Below are 23,708 nucleotides of genomic sequence, written 5' to 3'. Positions count from 1 at the left end.
ACGATTATGGACTGTGCCGAGCTGGCTGCGGAGGCAGATAAGTCTTTTATGGTCATACAGCAGAGTTGTGCAGCTACGAGGCGTCTTTCTCCTACGTGAGCAAAATCCAGCCCTCCTTCGTCAGGCTTGTGTATGTACCACGCCCGTTTTGGCGTCAGGGCTAGACGCTGCCGTCCACCCTGCAGTTGGGTAGAGAAAAAGTCTCCAGCAGACTCACAAGCTTCGAAGAAGACAGAAACTGACAAACACATCCAGTTCACCATGGCAATCGGTTCAGCAGGAAAAGTCCTCTTATGTTACTGATTCTGGAACAGGGCGACGATTTTTATGTGATACTGGTTCTCGGTGTAGTATATTGCCAGTTTCAAAGCTGGACCTACAATCCGGCAGTCACGGCCCTTCCCTTGAGGCAGCCAATGGTGCGGCTATTCGCACATTCGGTAAACGGACAGTTAATTTAACTCTTGGAGGTCAACGTTTTGTATGGGAATTTATAACGGCTAAAGTATCACAGGCCATTCTGGGGGCTGATTTTTTTTGTGCCTATGGTTTACTGGTCGACGTCCAACATTGTCGACTTATTAATGCGTCTACCTTCCATGCAGTGCCTTGTCACCGCAGTACTGCTGTCTCCTGGTTGGTTGCCTGTGCGGTTCCATCGCAAGACGGGTTTAAGCGCCTACTTGGCGAATTCCCAGAGCTCACCAGGCCTACATTCTCAGCAGCAGTTGCGAAGCACGGGGTGGTGCATTATATTACCACAACGGGATCGCCCGTGTACGCTCGTGCACGAAGGTTGGAACCCGGAAAGCTTATAGCCGCAAAGGCAGAGTTTCGTATTATGGAGCGCCTTGGGATTGTCCGACGCTCCAACAGTCCTTGGTCTTCCCCATTACACATTGTACCCAAACCAGGTGGCGGATGGAGGCCTTGTGGGGATTACAGACGCCTTAACGAAGCCACTAGGCCAGATAGGTATCCAATACCACATATACAGGATTTTTCTGCTCATTTGGCCGGCAAATCGATATTTTCTAAAGTGGATCTCGTTCGTGGATACCATCAAGTTCCTGTACACCCTCAAGACATCCCCAAAACGGCGGTCATCACACCGTTTGGCCTGTTTGAGTTCCTTCGTATGCCGTTTGGATTAAAAAATGCAGCTCGGGCTTTTCAGCGGCTTATGGACTCTGTGTTACGGGACCTTTCTTTCATTTTCATTTACTTGGATGATATACTCATTGCTAGTAAAGATAAGGAAGAGCACATGGCTCATTTACGTACACTCTTTGCCCGTCTCAGCCAACATGGCCTCATTATAAATCTAGCCAAATGCCAGTTTGGGTTAACCAGCATTGACTTTCTAGGGCACAGGATCACCTCAGAAGGTGCTGTCCCACTGGCCACTAAGGTAGAAGCAGTTATGGCATTCCCGCAGCCTCAAACGATTAAATCTCTTCAGGAGTTCCTGGGAATGGTGAATTTTTATCACCGTTTTGTCCCCAAGGCAGCTCAATTAATGCAGCCGCTGTATGAAGCACTTAAAGGGAAGTCGGGTAAAGCTTCCCGATGGACCAAGCATTCTTGGACACCAAGGCGGCATTGGCAGATGCAACTATGCTTGCACACCCACTTCCGGGCGCAACCATCGCCCTCACTACAGACGCCTCCGATTACGCCATCGGGGCAGTGCAGGAACAATGGGTGGATGGTATGTGGCAGCCATTGGCCTTTTTTAGCCGCCAATTACGTAAAAATGAACGAAAATATAGTACTTTTGATAGAGTTGCTGGCCTTGTTTTTGGCCATCCGGCATTTTCGTTTTCTGTTAGAAGGACGTCCTTTTACAGCATTTGTGGACCATAAACCACTTACTTTTGCAATGGCCAAAACGGCGGAGCCGTGGTCAGCCCGACAACAGCGTCATCTCACATTCATATCTGAATTTACAACGGATTTGCGACACGTGTCTGGCAAAGATAATCTTGTGGCTGATTGCCTGTCACGTGCCCCAGTCCAGACAATTCACCTGGGAATTGATTACGTCGGGTTGGCGAAAGAACAACAGACGGACCCTGAAGTTCAGGCGTATCGGACTATGCCTTCTAGCTTGCAGGTAGCCGATGTTATGTTCCAATCAGCAGGAACCACGCTGTTGTGTGACATATCCATGGGAGTGCCCCGACCAATTGTGCCAGGCGAATGGCGTAAGAAGATATTTAATATTATACATGGCTTATCACACCCGGGGATGCGAGCTTCACAACGACTTATGTCCCGTAAGTTTGTTTGGAAGGGGATACATTTAGATGTTCCTGACTGGACAAACAATTGCGTGGACTGTCAAAAGTCAAAGGTTCATCGTCATGTGAAGGCTCCAAGGGCCATCTTTCCAGTGCCTGAACGCCGTTTCGACCATGTACACGTGGACTTGGTGGGCCCCCTCCCCATTTCGCGGGGTTTTATGCATCTCCTGACAATAGTAGACCGTACTACCAGGTGGCCAGAGGCGATTCCCTTAGTTGCTACTACCACAGCAGACGTATCCAGGGCATTTATTTCAACGTGGGTGGCCCGGTTTGGTGTGCCATCTGATATCTCCTCTGACCGTGGTCCTCAATTTACGTCAGAATTATGGAATGCAGTTGCACAGGGCTTGGGTACCAAGCTGCATCGTACCACCGCTTACCATCCGCAAGCAAATGGCTTATGTGAAAGATTTCATCGTTCTTTAAAGGCGTCCCTCCGTGCCAGTTTGCGTTGTTCCAACTGGGTGGACAGACTCCCTTGGGTGATGCTAGGCCTCCGTACAGCCCCTAAAGAAGACCTCCAGGCTTCATCGGCTGAATTAGTATACGGTCAGGTGCTTCGAGTACCCGGGGATTTCCTCCCTCCACATACAGAATCACGGTCGCCTGCGCAGCAGCTTCTGCATCAAGAGGCGGCAAAGAATTTTCTGCCTATTCCAACTTCACATCACGGTCTACATCAGCCTCATGTACCGGCAGAACTTATGAGTTCCGATTATGTTTTTATTCGGCGGGATGCTCATGGAGATACACTCAGACCACCTTTATGAGGGACCGTTTCGGGTTATTGCAACGGGAGAGAAATATTTTACGATCGAAATAGGAGGTAAATCGGATACCATCTCCATCGACCGACTTAAACCAGCCCATCTGGATCGGAGTGAACCGGTGGTTGTTGCTCAGCCGCCTCGCCGTGGATGACCGCCATTGGCTACTAGACCAATCCTGAAGCGGCCTACTATTAAATTGCCTGCTTCGGCTTCATCCTCATCTACACCTTCTGCTATGGTTTCCTCCACCCCAGATGTACCTCTTCAGACACAGCCAAATGTTGGCCCATCTGCTATCGATCCAGCGTCTGAAGTTCGCAGTCGTTCGGGCAGAATAATTAAACCTCCTGCACGTTTGATGCTGTCTGTTAAAGAGAATTCTGGGGGGGCGCCTGTGGCAGAACCACCAAGAGACACTGAACAACCTGTAATAATTCCTTTAAACACTCTGTAGTACAGTTGTGGACTGCACATTTAAGCTGTATGCAGCTTCTTGTATTTTCACGTGATGACGCCGATCACGTGACCCCCCAGTTGGCGCGGAAAACGTGATGACGTCATGACGTCAGGTTCCAGTATTTAAAGGCAGTCTGAGAAAGGCTGGAGACCTTAACAGACCTGCTGACCTTTGCTCCTGTAGTTTAAAAGTTAAAGTTTTGAGTTTATTAAAAGTTGATTACTTCGTTTATCTGCGTTGGAATTCGTTATTTGGATAGGAACTTCCATTCCTACACTTTTCTATATATTGTTGCCTTACCTCTTTTTATCTTTGTTAATCTTTAGTCTTGGTTCTAATTTTCATTTGTTAGGAATCTATTCAATTTCCAGTTCACTTTATAATAAGAATTCACAGCCTGAATTGGATTGAGAGAAAATGTAGATTAAATGGAACAAACAGTAAAACAAATTAGGTCTGAATTGTAATGCATTTTGAAGTTTCAAATATCCATTATTCAATTTTGGACTAAAATTTATTTTTCCTCCCTTTGCAGCTAATACTGAAGCATTACATGCTATGCTAGACCATGGTTCAGAAAGGTAAGATTACTCTTGGGACTCTATTAAAAACACTTGTTCAAATTTAACAAATATTTGAGAGATAATTATCATAGCCTATTAAAAAGAAATTAGTACATTGTATGATAAATTTTGAAGTTGCTGAAAAGATGGCAACTCATGCTGGGTGTGGTAAATTCAAATACAGGAAACTTTGTGATATCCGGCACCGACGGGACCGAGCTGTTGCCATCCCATCAAAACTGCCGGACAAACCAGCGTTAATGTTAAAACATACGGAGCTTTAGAGCTCCGTATCTAGCAACAAACCCTGTTGCTTACAGCTTCTAAACAGTCGGCCGTAGCTTGCAAGCCTCTCTGTAGCTAAGCAACAGCTTTAGCTAGACCTTGCAGAGCCTGACTGGTGGAAAAAAAAGCAACGAAAAGAAAAAAAACTTACTGAAGCGACTCCTGAATTTTGCCGGTGGATCGAGCATTCCGGACTGTTAACCTCCGGATAAACCAAAGTTTCCTGTACTTAGTCAGTTTGAGAAAATCTGAGAAAGGAAATGTAGAGCCTTCTCAATCTTGGAAATCTAAACAGTTAGTCCAGTAGCAATAATGTCTGTTGTAAGGATGTTAGAGGGACCAGACACTGGGGCATTTATTACTTTGCCCCAACAATACAGAGTGTGCCTGCATGATAGTCGTCCAGTAGCTCGCAACCAGATGTGGCGACCCTGTCCAAGAAACAACCCAACAGATGCCAGAAAACTCTCCGTTTATGCAAACCTTTCTCTCGATCTCGATGATTATTGATCATTGCAAACATCTCAACAGAAATGCTACAGCATCCTCCGATTTAGGTCTGTCCTCAAGTCTGACAATGCTACTGACCTCTGCCCAAAGTAGTGCTGGAGTAGGTTAGCAGAGAAAGAACTTGATTCCAGTGTCTTTATCCAGATCACAAAATAGGTTTTACAAAAATGTCAAACAAAATTTTCATGTATATATTTTTCGTTATAAAATGGGGAGTAATTTGAACAAAAAATATTCTTCCTAGAATTTCCTTCCCCTTTGAGTACTTGGGTATTCACATTATCCACAAATTAGATACTCCAGTGGAGAAAATTTTCCAAATACATTTTACCCTCTCTGGGAGGATTTGACTAGATGGCTTCTCCTTTTCTTTGAAATTTTGAGCAGTGTTGTGAAATATATTCTACCATGTTTACACTTTATATACACTAAGCCACCTTTAAGATGAATGGGTTTCCTAATGCCAAAGTTTGGAGTTGAATTTACAGCATATTGCGACATATTCCCCTAGGAGATAGGAAGTCAGGCCCACATGGGTAGGTATCTGACTTGTGGATCCTCAAGGGCTCGCAGAAAATCCATGCTGTACGATTCTTCATAACCCTTAGGTCTGCAAACAAAATGTATTGGTTTAGCCTCTTGCAGCATCTGGAGAGAATGATGCTTCTTCCTTCTGCATTAGGTCTGCAAGTCAGTTTCTCCTCCCTGTCGCCCCCCCCCTGTCGGCGCTGTCGCCGCCCCTGCGCCCGGCCCCCTGCCGCCACCCCCGTCGTCCCCTGCGCCTGACCCCGCCCGCCCCTGCCCCTCCCGCCCCTGGTTTTCCCCCCCCCCCCCCCCCATCCCTGGTCTCCCCCCCCCCCCCCCCCCCGTCGTCGCCCTCCCCCGCCCCCGTCCCCCCCGCACCTGTCCCCCCGCCCCCGTCCCTGTCTCGCCCCCCCCCCCGTCCCTGTCTCGCCCCCCCCCCCGTCCCTGTCTCGCCCCCCCCCCGTCCCTGTCTCGCCCCCCCGTCCCTGTCTCGCCCCCCCCGCCCCTGTCTCGCCCCCCCCGCCCCTGTCTCGCCCCCCCCGCCCCCGGCCCCTCTCCCCCCGCTAATGAATCAACAATTTCCTCACCTCCATTACCATTTTTTTTTTGCTTCAGGGCTGGCCGGACTTTAATGGCCGCCACTAACCTCAGGTCAGCTCTCGCTCGGCAGTTTGAAGGATTAGGCCCCACCCACAAATGCCATGAAACTCCCCCCAATTGGTCAACCATCACGTCACTCAATGCTAATGAGCAGTAGGATTGGTCAACCGCTAATGAGCGGATTTTGTCCGTTTTTTGAACGTTTTTTGTATGCTGTCCGAACAATTTTTGTCTGACCAAAAAGTAAATATGCCTATGAGACTCCCCTAATCATAAGCTTTCTTTTGATATAACATGTGTAGTTACGCTCTGTAACTTTTGAGTGATGCCCCAGACAGACAGACACTACGATCCTTTTACATATATTATATTATAGATAGATATCTAATGTAGCTAACCACACGAATTAAGCAGTCTGCTTTTTGATGGTGCTTGTCTTGTTTGTGATGTTGAGGAGGAATTGTGGGGTGGGGTGATGGTGGGGGCGGGTTTGTGTGCTTGCTCTCACAATTACTGGCTCCATAATAAGCTATGGGATTTGTTACACACTTTCATCTCTGCTAATGGGATCTCACTGCCACACATTTGAGGAATGGGGAGACCTCCTACTTATCTTTTGGACCTATTCATTGTGACATTTGAGGGGATGATATTTTTATTGGAATTAATCTGTAACTTGCTGTATTCTGCTTTGCTCCCTCTGGATACATGTGTGGAGAAATTAATCTGCACTTGGGCAAAAGCACATCCCAGTCCTAAACAACCCTACCACTGCAGATTGCTTAATTCGTGTAGTTAGCTGCATTAGAATTAAATATATTTGTTTCTGAATCAGACTAAGCAGCTAAAGTTTGAGACCTGCCTAACATTCACCCAACCCTGGCTGGGCAGTATACTCTCTCAATCCTTCCCTTTTTTAATTGATTGGCTAATTGCTACTTTAATTACATAATTGCCAGATGCATTTAGTCAATTTAATGGTGTTCAAACAGCATCTGCTGATGAATTTTAGAGATAATTATAGTACATCATGGAAAGAATGGTGGATTTTGAAAAAGAGAAGGTAGTGAAATTAATCGCAGCACAGAGGAACAGTGGAATGCAATGAAAGTGTAGGCAAGATGGAAAGGCGTTGCAGTGTAGGTACACAACTGTAAAGAGGGGTAATAGCGCTAAAGAATGTGCTGAGCTGAGATACAGTGGGAAGGCAGGCTTCAAAATCCTAGACTCAAATGCGAAGAGCTGGGGTTGGGGGGGGGTTAGCTCTTTGTCAAAGAGGGCATATTGATAAAGGAGTTGCACAAAACAGAATTGGTTATAGATAGTCATAGAGTCAAAACGGCACAGAAGGAGGCCATTTGGCCCATCGAGTCCGTGCCGGCTCTCTGCAGAGCAATCGAGTCAGTCCCATTCCCCTGCTCTATCCCCGTAGTCCTGCAAGTTTATTTCCCTCAAGTGTCTATCCAGTCTCCCCTTGAAAACATTGAGTGTCTCCGCTTCCACCACTTCCATCGGCAGCGAATTCCAGGTCCTCGCCACTCGCTGCGTAAAAAAGTTTTTCCTCACATCCCCCCTGTATCTCTTGTCCAAAACCTTAAATCTGTATCCCCTATTCCTTGTACCATCAACTAGTGGCAACAGCCTTTCCCCGTCTAGCCTATCCAAACCCGTCATAATCTTGTACACCTCTGTCAAATTACCCCTCAACCACCTTTGCGCTAATGAAAACAAATCCAGCTTCTCCAACCTGTCCTTGTAGCTAAGATCCCCCATCCCTGGAACCATTCTGGTAAATCTCCTCTGCGCCCTCTCGAGGGCCTTCGTATCCTTCCTGAAGGGTGGTGACCAGAATTGGACGCAATACTCCAGTTGTAGCCTAACCAACGCTTTATAAAGATTCAGCATAACTTCTCTATTCATGAAACTGAAGATCCCATATGCTTTGCTAACCACTCTCTCTATGTCCTGCAGGGACCTATGCACATTAACTCCCAGGTCCCTCTGTCCCTGCACACTCTTTAAAACTGTGCCATTAAGTGTATATTGCCTCGCCCTGTTCCTTCTGCCAAAATGCATCACCTCACAGTTCTCTGTATTAAATTCCATCTGCCCATTCTGCAAGCCTTTTTATGTCCTGTTGCAATTGATTGGTATCATCCTCACTGTTTGCCACATCCCCAAGTTTGGTGTCATCAGCAAATTTAGAAATTCTACTTTGTATTCCAATATCCAGGTCATTAATTTATAGTGGCCCCACTGTCTACCATCCTCCAGTCTGAAAAACAGCCATTTACCACATAAGACATAGGAGCAGGAGTAGGTCATTTGGCCCCTCGAGCCTGCTCCGCCATTCAATAAGATCATGGCTGATCTGATCTTGGCCTCAACTCCACTTCCCTGCCCACTCCCCATAACCCTTGACTCCCTGCCCGCTCCCCATAACCCTTGACTCCCTTACCTTTCAAAAATCTGTCTATCTCCACCTTAAATATATTCTATGTTCCAGCCTCCACAACTCTCTGGGGAAGAGAATTGCAAAGATTCATGACCCTTTGAGAGAAGAAATTCCTCCTCATTTCCAATTTAAATAGGTGCCCCCTTATTTTGAAATTATGCCCTCTAGTTCTAGATTCCCCCATGAGGGGAAACATCCTCTCTGCATCTACCCTGTCAAGCCCCTTCAGAATCTTAGATGTTTCAATAAGATCCCCTCTCATTCTTCTAAACTCCAATGAGTATCGGCCCAACTTGTTCAACCTTTCTTCATAAGACAACCCCTTCATCTCCGGAATCAACCTTGTGAACCTTCTCTGAACTGCCTCCAATGCAAGTATATCCTTCCTTTAAATAAGGAGACCAAAACTGTACACAGTACTCCAGGTTTGGTCTTGCCAATGCCCTGTACAGTTGTAACAGGACTTCCCTACTTTTATACTCCATTCCCTTTGCAATAAAGGCCAACATTCCACTTGCCTTCCTAATTACTTGCTGTACCTGCATGCTAACTTTTTGTTACTCATGTACAAGGACCCCCAGATCCCTCTATACCTCAGCATTTTGTAATCTCTCCCCATTTAAATAATTTGCTTTTTTATTTTTCCTACCAAAGTGGATAATCTTGCATTTTCCCACATTAAACTCCATCTACCAGATTTTTGCCCACTCACTCAGCCTATCTATATCCCTTTGGAGATTTTTTGCGTCCTCCACACAATTTGCTTTCCCACCTATCTTTGTATCAGCAGCAAATTTGGCTACATTACATTCGGTCCCTTCATCCAAGTCATTAATATAGATTGTAAATACAGTAGTTGAGGCCCCAGCACTGATCCCTGCGGTACCACACTAGTTACAGTTTGCCAACCTGAAAATTAGCCATTTGTGTAGTAATCTTTTATGTGGCACCTTATCGAATGTCTTCTGGAAATCCAAAGACACAAAATCTACTGGTTCCTCTTTATCCACCCTGCTCGTTACATCCTCAAAGAACTCCAGCAAATTTGTCAAACATGATTTCCCTTTCATAAAACCATGCTGACTCTGCTTGACTATTATGATTTTCTAAATGTCCTGCTACCACTTCCTTAATGATGGACTCCAGCATTTTCCCAATGACAGATGTTAGGCTAACTGGTCGATAGTTGCCGGCTTTCTGTCTCCCTCCTTTTTTAAATAGGGGCGTTACATTTGCGGTTTTTCAGTCCGCTGGGACCTCTCCAGAATCCAGGGAATTTTGGTAGATTACAACCAATGCATCCACTATCTCTGCAGCTACCTCTTTTAAGACTCTAAGGTGCAGGCCACCGGCTCCAGGGGACTTGTCCACCTTTAGTCCCATTAGTTTGCCTAGTACTTTCTCTCTAATGATAGTGATAGTGATTGTTTTATGTTCCCCCCCCCACCCCACCCCACCCCAATAGCCCCTTGATTATCCATTATTGGGATGCTTTTAGTGTCTTCTACCGTGAAGACAGATACAAAACATTTGTTCAAAGTCTCCGCCATTTCCCTGTTTCCCATGATTAATTCCCCAGACTTATCACAACTTGCTGCTTTCTGTCATTAAGCCAATTCCTTATCCGAGCTGCCACTGACCCACCTATTCCATGAGCCTCAATTTTGTTAACCAGCCTTCTATGTGGCACTTTGTCAAACGCCTTCCTAAAATCCATGTAGACAACATCCATTGCATTCCCTTCGTCGATCCTCCCTGTTACTTCATCAAAAAATTCAATTACATTAGTCAAACATGATCTGCCTTTTACAAATCCATGTTGGCTCTCCTTAATTAGCTCAAACCTCTCCAAGTGCCCGTTAATTTTTTCTTTGATTGTTGTTTCTAAAACTTTACCTACCACTGATGCTAAACTGAACCGGCCTGTAGTTACTAGGATTGTCCTTGCACCCTTGAACAATGGTGTCACATTTGCCACTTTCCAATCCTCAGGCACCTCCCCCGTATCTAGGGACGATTGGAAAATTATCGCAAGCCCTTCCGCTATCTCCTCCCCCAATTCCCTTAGCAATCTGGGATGCAAGCCATCTGGACCAGGCGACTTATCCGCTCTAAGCATACCCAGCCTTTCTAGTACATCCTGTCTATCAATTTTCACCCCTTCCATTGCTTCTATCTTTTCCACTGCTCCCAATATTTTGTCATCATCCACCTCCTTAGTAAACATCGATACAAAGCACTCATTGAGTATTCTAGTCTTGCCCTGCGCCTCTAAGCATATATCACCTTCTTTGTCCCTAATAGGCCCCACCCTGCCTTTTACTACCCGCTTAATGTTAACATGCCAGTAGAAGATTTTTGGGTTCCCTTTTATGTTAACCACCATTCTATTCTCATATTCTCTCTCTGCCAATCTTACTTTCATCTTCACTTCCCCTCTCAACTTACTGTATTTGGTCTGGTTCTCCCTTGAAGAATTCACCTGACATGCATCAAACCCCCTCTTTTTTTGTTTCATCATCTTTTCTATCTCCCTCGTCATCCAAGAAGCCCTTGCTTTGGTTCCCTTACCCTTCCCTCTTCTTGGAATGTACCTAGCCTGTACTTGGAACATCTCCTCCTTAAAGATCACCCATTGTTCCATTACAGTTTTTCCTGTCAGTCTTTGGTTCCATTTTACCCTGGCTAGATCCTTTTACATCCCATTGAAGTTAGCCCTATTCTAGTTTCGAAGTTTCACTCTCGATTGTTCCTTGCTACTCTCCATTGCTAATCTAAATCTTATGATACAATGATCACTTGTACCAAAGTGTTCTCCCACAGACACTTGGTCGACCTGGCCCACTTCATTCCCCAGCACCAGATCCAGCAATGCCTCCTTCCTAGTTGGGCCAAGAACATACTGGTCAAAGAAATTCTCCTGAACACATTTCAGAAATTCTTCCCCCTCCTTTCCCTTTACCCTAGCATTATCCCAATCGATATTTGGGTAATTAAAGTCCCCCAATATCACCACTCTATAGCCCTTGCATATCTCTGCGATTTCCCTGCAGATTTGCTCCTCTATCTCCCTCTCACTATTTGGAGGTCTATAGAATACCCCCAATAGCGTGATCATTCCCTTCTTGCTCCTCAACTCTAACCATGGAAGTGTTGTGGATTGAGTTAAATGATATTCAGGAACTAACGGTTGGAATTTGTAATTGGGTATCACATTGAGGTAACAAGGAAAGAGGTGACATTAGACTTGGTAATTGTGATAACTATGTGATGCTAATGCAGGTTCGAGTGAGAGAGCACCTTCGAAATAGTGATCATAACATGGTGGAATTTAGCATCAGGCTCACGCGAAGGAGAGGAGTATTATACAAATTCTCAATGTTCAGAATGTGTATTTTGAGGGAATAAGGAGCTGGCTGAAGGGGTAGACTGGGCCATACTTTTAGAATGGTGGAGCACCGAACAAAAATTCAGGAATATACTATAGTTAATGTAAAGTAACTGTATACTACTGGTAAGGTGTGCAGTAGCAAAAAAAATAGACCGATGTGGGTAACCAGGAAAGTATTGCAAAGGGCAAGGGGGAAAAAAATCTTACCTCGAGTAAAAAGCCATGAGTACAGAGAAGAGTATAAGAATAAGGTTAGAGAGGCTAAGAAATTGGTGAGGTGAACCGCAATAGCAAAAATTCATTTGGAAGATAGGGAAACAGTGGGACCCCTGAAAGATGCCAAAGGGGCCGTTATGTCAAGTTATCAAGGAATAGCAACTATATTCAAAATTAATTTTGTGCCTCTGTTGATGGAGGGAACCTGAGACAGCCTTTGTTGTGTTTGGGCAAAATGATGTAATTCCAAGGAAAGTTTATGTAACTGAAGATGTTGATGAACAGATTGTAAGAAACCAAGGCCATGGGTCCAAACAGATTGCACACTAGGGTATTTAAGATAGTAGCTAATGAAATTTATCCTGCTTTGGTGTGAATCTTTAAGAAATCATTGAAAATGGGAACTGTGGGAATCTTTAGAAAATCAGTGGAAATGGGAAATGTGCCTGAGGATTGGAGAAAGGGAAGTGCGAGGCCCATCTATAAAAAAGGACAAAGAAAGAACCAAGGGAACTATAGGCTGGTCAGCCTGATATCCACTGTAGGGAAATTATTGGATGGTGTCCTGAAGGAATGAATGAAGAACCGCCTGGAAAAAATAAGGAGGAGTCAGCATGGTTTATTTTTATAATTATCTTATTCATTCATGGGATGTGGGCATTGCTGGCAAGGCCAGCATTTTATTGCCCATCCCTGATTGCCCTTGAGAAGGTGGTGGTGAGCTGCCGCCTTCAACTGCTGCAGTCCTGTGGTGAAGGTACTCCCACAGTGCTGTCAGGAGGGAGTTCCAGGATTTTGACCCAGCGACGATGAAGGAAGGGTGATATATTTCCAAGTTAGGATGGTGTGTAACGTGGAAGGGAACTTGCAGGTGATGGTGTTCCCATGCGCCTGCTGCCTTTGTCCTTCTAGGTGGTAGAGATTGCGGGTTTGGGAGGTGCTATCGAAGAAACCTTGGCGAGTTGCTGCAGTGCATCTTGTAGATGGTACACACTGCAGCCATGTTGCGCTGGTGATGGAGGAAGTGATTGTTTAAGGTGGTGGATGGGGTGCCAATCAAGCGGGCTGCTTTGTCCTGGATGGTGTCGAGCTACTTGAGTGTTGTTGGAGCTGCACTCAACCAGGCAAGTGGAGAGTATTCCATCTGACTTGTGCCTTGTCGATGGTGGAAAGGCTTTGGGGAGTGAGGAGGTGAGACACTCGCCACAGAATATCCAGCCTCTGACCTGCTCTTGTAGCCACAGAATTTATGTGGCTGGTCCAGTTAAGTTTCTGGTCAATGGTAACCCCCCCAGGATATTGATGGTGTGGGATTCGGTGATGGTAATGCCGTTGAATGTCAAGAGGTGGCTAGACTCACTCTTGTTGAAGATGGTAATTGCTTGGCACTTGTGTGGCGTGAATGTTACTTGCCATTTATAAGCCCAAGCCTGAATGTTGTCCAGGTCTTGATGCATGCGGGCACGGACTGTTTCATTATCTGAGGAGTTGTGAATGGAACTGAACACTGCAATCATCAGCAAACATCCCCACTTCTGACCCTATGATGGAGGGAAGTTCATTGTTGAAGCTGCTGAAGATGGCTGGGCCTGGAACACTGCCCTGAGGAACTCCTGTGGCAGTGTTCTGGGGCTGAGATGATTGACCTCCAACCACCACAACCATCTTCCTTTGTGCTAGGTATGACTCCAGCCAGTGGAGAGTTTTCCCCTGATTCCCATTGACTTCAATTTTACTAGGGCTCCTTGATGCCACATTCGGTTAAATGCTGCCTTGATGTCGAGGGCAGTCACTCTCGCCTCACCTCTGGAATTCAGCTCTTTTATCCATGTTTGGACCAAGGTTGTAATGCGGTCTGGAGCCGAGTAGTCCTGGCGGAACCCAAACTGAGCATCAGTGAGCAGATTTATTGGTGAGTAAGTGCTGCTTGATAGCACTGTTGATGACACCTTCCATCACTTTGCTGATGATTGAGAGTAGACTGATGGGGCAGTAATTGGCCGGATTGGATTTGTCCTGTTTTCTGTGGCCAGGACATACCTGGGCAGTTTTCCACATTGTTGGGTAGGTGCCAAGCTCTTCCAGTATAGCTACAACACTGGCTAGAGGTGCGGCTAGTTCTGGAGTACAAGTCTTCAGTACGACAGCCGGGATGTTGTCGGGGGCCCATAGCCTTTGCTGTATCCAGTGTGCTCAGCCGTTTCTTGATATCACGTGAAGTGAATCGAATTGGCTGAAGACCGGCTACTTCGACGGTGGGGACGTCAGGAGGAGCCCGCTATGGATGATCCGCTCGGCACTTCTGGCTGAAGATGGTTGCAAACGCTTCAGCCTTGTCTTTTGCACTCGTGTGCTGGCTTTGGCTTGCACAGGTTTCTAGGACCCAGTTGGAAGAATTTCCAAACCCCCCAGCCAGTAGAAATTTACTCTTGCAGGTCACCTTGATGAGATAGCTTGACTGATCAACAATGCTCAGCAATGCTGCAAACCTAATTGGGTCTGGTATTGGATTACTATGTATGCCACAGAAAATTGACTTGCTTCTAATCTCCTGGTGTGGAATGAAGCCAACTTGACTAAACAGACCATGCTACAATCATAGAATCATAGAATAGTACAGCACAGAAGGAGGCTATTCGGCCCATCAAATTTGCACCAGCTCTTTTGAAGAGTAATCCAGTTAGTCCCACTCCTGGCTCTTTCCCCATATCATTGCAATGTATTCTCTTTCAAGTATTTATCCAATTCTCTTTTGAAAGCTACTATTGAATCTGTTTCCATCACCCTAACGACTCGTTGCGTAAAAAGTTTTTCCTCAAGTCATCTCTGGTTCTTTTTCCAATCACCTTAAATCTGTGCCCTCTGGTTATCGACCCTTCAGCCACTGGAAACAGTTTCTCCTTCTGTACTCTATCTAAACACCTCTATCAAATTTCCTTTTAGCCTTCTCTGCTGTAAGGAGAACAACCCCAGCTTCTCTAGTCTATCCACGTAACTGTATTCCATCATCCCTGGAACTATTCTAGTAAATCTCTTCTGTACCCTCTCCAAAGCCTTCATGTCCTTCCCAAAGTGCAGTGCCTAGAATTGGACACACTACTCCAGCTGGGGCTGAACTAGTGTTTTATATAGGTTTAGCATAACTTCCTGGCTTTTGTACTCTATACCTCTATTTATAAAGCCCTGGATCCCATATACTTGATTAACTACTTTGATAACCTTTCCTGCCACCTTCAAAGATTTGTGCACAAGCACCCCCAGGTCTCTGACTTTGCACCCCCTTTAAAATTGTACCATTTAGCTTGGATTGTGTCTCCTCATTCTTCCTACCAAAATGTATCCCTCTCTTTTCTGCATTGAATTTCATCTGCCATGTATCCACCCATTCCACCAACCTGTCTATGTCCTCTTAAAGCCTATTACTGTTTTCCTCACTGTTTACTACACTTCCTAGTTTTGAATCATCTGCAGATTTTGAAATTGTGCCCTGTACCCCCAAGTCCAAGTCATTAATGTATATCAAAAATAGCAGTAGTCTTAGTACTGAACCCTGGGGTATACTTCTCTCCAGTCCGAAAACAGCATTTCACCACAACTTTGTTTCCTAACGCTGAGCCAATTTTGTATCCGTGCTGCTACTGCCCCTTTATCCCATGGGCTTCAGTTTTTTTTTGCTAATAAGCTACTTTATCATAGAATAGTTACAGCACAGAAGGAGGCCATTCGGCTCGTTGAGCCCGTGCCGGCTTTCTGCAAGAGCACTTCAGCTAGTCCCACTCCCCCACCCTTTCCCCGTAGTTCTGCAAATTTTTTTCCTTCAGGTACTTATCCAATTCCCTTTTGAAAACTACGATTGAATCTGCCTCCACCAGCCTTTCAGGCAGTGCATTCTAGATCCTAACCACTTGCTGTATAAAAAAGTTTTTCCTCATGTCGCCTTTGGTTCTTTTGCCAATCACCTTAAATCTGTGTCCTCTGGTCTTGACCCATCTGCCAATGGGAACAGCTTCTCTCTAGCTACTCTGTCCAGACCCGTCATGATTTTGAACTCCTCTATCAAATCTCCTCTCAATCTTCTCTGCTCGAAGGAGAACAACCCCAGCTTCTCCAGTCTATCCACGTAACTGAAGTCTCTCATCCCTGGAATCATTCTCGTAAATCTTTTCTGCACCCTCTCAAAGGCCTTCACATCCTTCCTAAAGTGGTGCCCAGAATTGGACACAATACTTCAGTTGAGGCCAATCCAGTGTTTTATACAGGTTCATCATAATTTCCTGGCTTTTGTACTCTATACCTCTATTCATGAAACTCAGGATCCCGTAAGCTTTTTTAACTGCTTTCTCACCCTGCCCTTCCGCCTTCAATGATTTGTGCACATAGGTCTGGGGGGTCTAGAACGAGAGGGGGTCACAGTCTCAGGATACAGGATAGGACATTGAGGACTGAGATGAGGAGAAATTTCTTCACTCAGAGGGTGGTGAACCTGTGGAATTCTGTACCACAGAAGGCTGTGGAGGCCAAGTCACTGAATATATTTAAGAAGGAAATTTCTAGACACAAAAGGCATCAAGGGGTATAGGGAGAGAGCAGGAATATGGTATTGAGGTAGAGGATCAGCCATGATCATATTGAATGGTGGAGCAGGGCCGAATGGCCTACTTCTGCTCCTATTTTTCTATATTTCTATGTCTCTCTGTTCATGCACCCCCTTTAGGATTGTACCCTTTAGTTTATATTTCCTCTTTTCATTCTACCAAAATGTACCACTTCACACTTTTCTGCATTAAATTTAATTTTCAGTTTGCCCATTCCACCAACCTGTCTATGTTCTCTTGAAGTCTATCACTATCCTCCTTGCTGTTCACTATACTTCCAAGTTTTGTGTCATCTGCAAATTCTGAAATTAAGCCCTGTACACCCACTTCAAAGTCATTAATATATATCAAGAAAAGCAGTGGTCCTAGAACCGACCCCTGGGGAACACCACTGTGAACCTTCCTCCAGTCCGAAAAACAACCGTTCACCACTGCTCTCTGTTTCCTGTCACTTAGCCAATTTCGTATCCATGCTGCCACTATCCCCATTTCATAACTCTCAACAAAAATATATTCCAGTGAGAGAGAAAGATTTTAAGAGAAGGGAGCACCATCCGTGGCTAACTAAGGAAGTAAAGGATGGTATCAAATTGAAAACTAAGGCATACAATGTTGCCAAGATTGGTGGGAGGCCAGAGGATTGGGAAATTTTTCAAAACCAGCAAACGATGACACAAAAAATAATAGAGAGAAGATGAATTATGAGAGTAATCTGGCAAGAAATATTAAAACAGATAGTAAGAACTTCTACAGGTATAAAAAAAGGAAGAGAGTTGGTCCCTTAGAGGATGAGACTGGGGAATTAATAATGGGGAACGGGGAAATGGCAGACTGAGCAAATATTTTGTATCTGTCTTCACGGTAGAAGACACTAACAGCATCCCAATAATGGATAATCAAGGGGCCACAGGGAGGGGGGAACTAAAGACAATAACTGTCACTAAGGAAAAAGTACTTGGTAAAATAATGGGACTAAAAGATGACAAGTCCCCTGGACCAGATGGCCTGCAGCCCAGGGTCTTAAAAGAAGTAGCTGCAGAGATAGTGGATGCATTGGTTGCAATATACCAAAATTCCCTGGACTCTGGAGAGGTCCCAGCGGATTGGAAAACCGCAAATGTAACACTCCTATTTAAGAAAGGAGGGAGACAGAAAGCAGGAAACTATAGACCAGTTAGCCTAACATCTGTTGTTGGGAAAATGCTGGAGTCCTTCATTAAGGAAGCAGTAGCAGGGCATTTGGAAAATCATAATGCAGTCAAGCAGAGTCAGCATGGTTTTAGGAAAGGGAAATCATGTTTAACAAATTTGCTGGAGTTCTTTGAGGATGTAACGAGCAGGGTGGACAAAGGTGAGCCAGTGGATGTGGTGTACAGGTTGAGTGTCCAAAATCCAGAGTTCCGGAATCAGGAATGTTCCGGATTCCGGGACGATTGGTGGCAGGGTCGTCCGGAATCCGTAAAATGTTCTGGAATCCGGAACTCTGGATTTTGGACGCTCAACCTGTACTTCAAAAAGCCATTAACTTTTGTTGTCTTTTATTGAAAAATCCTATGAAATATGCGAGTGATGTAATAAAACTTTAGTGTTGTGTTTTATCCTCCTTAATCTGCACAGCTCCACTAAGTGTTTCCGCCAGGCTGCAGCCATGGCACCATGCCGCCCCGGTGGCCTAGTGTGGGCCATCAGATGCTTTGCAGAGCTCGCAGCATCCCTCCCCTTTAACAGAAGGGGAGGGGCGGAGAAACGCGTCACGGAATGGCCCAGGCATTTCCGGACTCTGAACGTGTTTCTGATGTCCGAAGTCCGGAAACGCCCGAGCTCCGGTTGCGATATTTCCAGACTTCGGACATCAGAAACACGTTCCGAAGTCCGGAAAAACACGAAAACCGGCTCGGCCTCAGTCCCGACGTTGCCGGATTCAGGACGCTCAATCTGTATTTAGATTTCCAGAAGGCATTCGATAAGGTGCCACATAAAAGGTTACTGCATAAGATAAGAGCTCACGGAGTTGGGGGCAATATATTAGCATGGATAGAGAATTGGCTAACTAACAGAAAGCAGAGAGTCGGGATAAATGGGTCATTTTCTGGTTGGCAAACGGTAACTAGTGGGGTGCCACAGGGATCGGTGCTGGGGTCTCAACTATTTACAATCTACATTAATGACTTGGATGAAGGGACCGAGTGTAATGTAGCCAAGTTTGCGGGTGATACAAAGATGGGTGGGAAAGCAAGTTGTGCAGAGGACTCAAAGAATCTGCAAAGGGATATAGACAGGCTAAGTGAGTGGGAAAACATTTGGCAGATGGAGTATAATGTGGGAAAGTGTGAAGTTATCCACTTTGGCAGGAAAAATAAAAAAGCAAATTATTATTTAAATAGAGAGAGATTAGAAAATGCTACAGTTCAGAGGGACCTGGGGGGGTCCTTGTGCATGAAACACGCATGCTGGTACAGCAAGTAATCAAAAAGGCAAATGGAATGTTGGCCTTTATTGCAAAGGGGTTGGAGTATTAAAGGAGGGAAGTCCTGATACAACTGTACAGCGTATTGGTGAGACCACACCTTGAGTACTGTGTACAGTTTTGGTCTCCTTATTTAAGGAAGGATATACTTGCATTGGAGGCAGTTCAGAAATGATTCACTAGGTTAATTTCAGAGATGAGGGGGTTGACTTATGAAGAAAGGTTGAGCAGGTTGCGCCTATACTCATTGGAATTTAGAAGAATGAGAGGTGATCTTATAGAAACATATAAGATACTGAGGGGGCTCGACAAGGTAGATGCAGAGAGGATGTTTCCCCTTGTGGTGAAATCTAGAACTCGGGCATAGTTTCAGAATAAAGTGTCGCCCTTTTAGAACTGAGATGAGTAGGAATTTCTTCTGAGGATTGTAAATCTGTGGAATTTTCTGCCCCAGAGAGCCATGGAGGCTGGGTCATTAAATACATTTAAGGTGGAGATAGACAGATTTTTGCAAGGTAAGGGAGTGAAGTCTTATGGGGAGCGGGCAGGGAAGTGGCTTTGAGCCCAAGATCAGCCATGATCTTATTGAATGGCAGAGCAGGCTCGAAGGGCCAAGTGGCCTAATCCTGCTCCTATTTCTTATGTTCTTATTCCATGGGCTTCAACTTTGCTGGCAAGCCCATTATGTGGCACTTTATCAAAAGCCTTTTGGAGTCCATATACACAACATTAACTGCACTGCCCTCATTCACCCACTCCGTTACCTCATCAAAAAACTCAATCAAGTTAGTCAAACATTATTTGCCCTTAACAAATCGGTGCCGGCTTTCCTTTATTAGTCCATATACTTGTCCAACTGGCTGTTAATTTTCTCCCACATTATTGTTTCTAAAAGTTTCCCCACCACCGACGTTAAACTGACTGGCCTGTAATTGCGAGGATTATCCTTCTCCCCTCTTTTGAACAAAGGTGTAACATTTGCAATCGTATGGCACCACCTCGTACCTAAGAAGGATTGGAAGATTGTGGGCAGCACCTCTGCAATTTCTACCCTTACTTCCCTCAGCAACCTAGGATGCATCCCATCCGGACAGGATGATTTATCCACTTTAAGTGCTGCCAGCCTTTCTAGTACCTTCTCTTTAGCTAATTTTATCTCGCCCAGTATCCCAACAACCTCCTCGGTTACCGTAGCTATGGCTAAGTCCTCTTTCCTTGGAAAACATTAATGCAAAGTACTCATTTAGTACCTCAGCCATGCCTTCTGTCTCCACCAATAGATCTCCACTTTGGTCTCTAATCAGCCCCACCTCTCCTCTGACAACCCTCTTACTATGCCTAGAGAAAACCTTTAGATTCCCTTTTATGTTAGCTCCCAATCTATATTGTCTCTTTGCCTCTCATTTCCTTTTTCACTTCTCCTCGGTACTTTTTATATTCAGACTGATTCTCCCTTGTATTATCGAGCTGACATCTGTCATACTTTTCTGCTTCATCCTACTCTCTAACTCCTTCGCCATCCAGGGAGCTCTGGTTTTGGTTTCCCTCCCTTTCCCCCTCGTGGGAATGTAGCTAGACTGTATCCAAACCATCTCTTTAAAGGCCCCCCATTGCTTCATTACATTTCTGTGTGCTAATCTTTGACTACAATTTACCTGGGCCAAATCCCTCCTCCAGTTAAGTATTTTTATTCTAGATTGCTCCTTGTTTTTCCCCATAACTAATCAAAACCATATGATACTATGATCACTATTCTTGAGATGCTCCCCCACTGTGACATTCTCCACTTGACCCACTTCATTCCTCAGAACTGTATCCAGCAATGCCTCCTGCCTCCTTCCTTGTTGGGCAGGAAACCTACTGATCAAGAAAATTCTCCTGAACACTTCAGAATTTGCTCCCCTTCTCTGCCCTTAACACAATCACTGCTCCATTCAATATTGGGGTAGCTAAAGTCTCCCATTATCACTACTCTATAGTTCATTCACTTTTCGGTAAGTTCCCTGCAAATCGGTTTCTGTATCTCCTTCCCACTATTTGGTGCCTTTGAGCAGCTGGAGGCACTTCCTGTACACGTGGGCCTCTAGGACACATGAATTGTCTTGCAGTTCCCACATGGTGCAGGAATTGCAGGCTACAGGTCCCAGCTGTCCCTCCATTCTAATTAGAGACTTAAAAAAAACTCCTCGGATACAAGGTGATTATTTATATAATTGCTGCTAACTAGGTCTAAACAATTTTAATGTATTAAATTACATTGTTATTTTTCTATTTGCTCCTCAAAGTGAACTAACCAAAGACTAATTATTTACTCAAGCTTACCGAGAAGCACTTTATCATTAAACACAAAGAACCTGAATATTGATTATCTAGATACTTAACCCAGATGCTTATCTTAGAATCCTCGGGTTTTCAAGCTCCACTCCTTTTTTTTGAGTTGGGTGTGAGAAACTGTCTTCCTCCTCTTCACTGAATTCCTACTATCAACAAATTCTCAGCTTCCACTCTGTTTGCAATCCACTCCAATTGTAATTCATCCAGCTCTGTCTGCAAACTCTGTGCCTAAACTCAGAGTATTAACTTGATTGTGTAATCCAGGTTACATGAAGGAAACCGGGAGAGAAATAAGCCATGTTAAAACCTGGATTTTATTGATCAATTTTACAAACTGAAGAAACAGAAACAAAATGTGTATACAAGAAAAGTTCTGAAATCCGGCACCGACGGGACCGAGCTGCTGCCGATCTGTCAAAACTTCCGGATAGACCAGCGCTAATGTTGAAGGATAGGAGGTTTTCATCTCCGTATCTGACAATAAACACTGTTGCTTAGCAACAGCTTGTAAACACTCGGCCCGTACCTTGGAAACGTCTCTGAAGCTGTTGCTAAGCTACAGAGATGCTTTCCAGAGCCTGACTGTTTTTAAAAAAATTAAAAAAAAATGCTAGGAGAAGAAAAAAAACCTAACCAAAACGGCTGCTGATTTCTGCCGTTAGATCGAGGTTTCCGGGCATACAACCTCCAGATAAACCAAAGTTTCCTGTATTTGTAAATTAGGTTGCCCTCCAGTGGTGGTTGTAGATAGCTAAGTTCCAAAAGGACAGTTTAAAATACTTTCTTTGCAGTCTAACAATGTGTTTAATTTTGGCAGATTGTAATTATCTGTTTACAGATACTGAAGTAGTCACCTTTTTCTAATTCTTTCTTATTTGGCGAACATTGTTATTTTTTGTTATCTAATGACTTCATTGCCCAATTGAAGAATTTTCATTTAAATTATGATTTGACAGCTGTTGTACATAGCCACAATTGAGCATGATGGACTTTATTGAATCACTTGACAGTTTGCTCCCCTGATCATGCTGCTGGATTATAGTCAAGTCACCTGAGTGATTGCACACTCTTTCTTTACCACAGGTAAATTTGCCATTATCAGACTAAGTCCTCCATCCAGACCCAGCTAGCTTTGTTTTTGATGACCTAGCTGGTGAGAGGGTACATTTTTTAAACTACGATTTTCTGCTTTCACTATTAGATGTCGTGTTGGCTTCCAAAAATACCTCCACAAGTAGACCTTAGTGTTAAATGGATGAAAATAATCAGTGACTTACCAAACATCTTAATCCTTTCTCCTGTAATGTCTCCTATACAGTACTCAGAACAGAGGTATTTTCAATAATTTGCAGCTATGCTAAAGTCATTGCATGAACATGGATAGATCTGGGCTTCTACTGCAGTCTTCCATAATGGTCTATCCTCTCCTCCTTTCATGTTTCAAGAAATACATGTTTCTTCTCTCTTGCACTCTTCTATGTACTGGCTCTTCATTGTTGTTTGAACAGTTTTTTAAAAATCTTGTAGGAGAAATGTTTTCCTTTTTCCTTATCTCTTCATGCTAGGGTATAGTTCCACAAGTCTAAGTCGCTCTCTGGTCTCTTGGGCGAGGCACCATTCTTCATGTGTGAGTCTAGACAGTGAGTATTGGGCTTTCACAGCTGAACACAATTCTGTCCTCCTCTGATGTCTACACGTGCACTTTATGCCAGAGATCACTGGATAGTGAACAAAAGTGGGGTTCCTGGCTTATGTTCTAGCCTCCTCCCTATCCACTGGCACTCTACTTGGGATCACCTAACTGCACAAACCAAGGATTGAACCTAGGACTTTTAGGGTCTGAATGCCTTTGTATCATACCAGGTAGTAGATTCAGTCACAACCATCAGAAAGCCCTGACATTTTTTTTAACGTTTCTTTGTATGGGTCTCAGCTTGCCGTAGAGCTGGTCATTGTTGAGTACTGTGGGTTCATTTTTAATAATCACGCATAATGATCATGCAGATCTAAAGCTCAAGTTGCACTTGTCAAGACCCATTTTATTAACACTGCATTTTTCACTGGTGGTGGTGGTCTGTTTTGTGCTGGACATACCGTTGTTTTCCACCTTCAGAACGTTTTCAGCGCACTTCCAACTTTAGTGAGCAGTGTTGTCTAACAGCGAACCAGTAAACTGTGTAAATGCCCTAGTACAGGAACCATAGCACTATAAAATATAATTTTTTTAACCC

At 44.6% G+C, this 23,708-nt stretch overlaps 1 protein-coding gene across 3 annotated transcripts in view; it reads left to right on the top strand.

The window, feature by feature from the left end:
- The window catches only part of LOC147123188 (RELT-like protein 1), a 142,771-nt gene that overhangs the window by 77,654 nt on the left and 41,409 nt on the right, over nt 1-23,708 (top strand). For all 3 annotated transcript variants that reach the window (XM_085968483.1, XM_085968475.1, XM_085968488.1), the window contains one exon: nt 4,072-4,117. In XM_085968483.1, the coding sequence (XP_085824609.1) occupies nt 4,072-4,117 (46 nt within the window). The remainder of the gene's footprint in view (nt 1-4,071; nt 4,118-23,708) is intronic.

The sequence above is a fragment of the Somniosus microcephalus genome, chromosome 2 (assembly GCF_052327205.1).
Source record: "Somniosus microcephalus isolate GS21.2 chromosome 2, FLI_Smic_1.0, whole genome shotgun sequence".
NCBI lineage: Eukaryota > Metazoa > Chordata > Chondrichthyes > Squaliformes > Somniosidae > Somniosus > Somniosus microcephalus.
The sequence above is the reverse complement of the archived record's forward strand: the minus strand, read 5'-3'. Positions and strand labels throughout refer to the sequence as shown.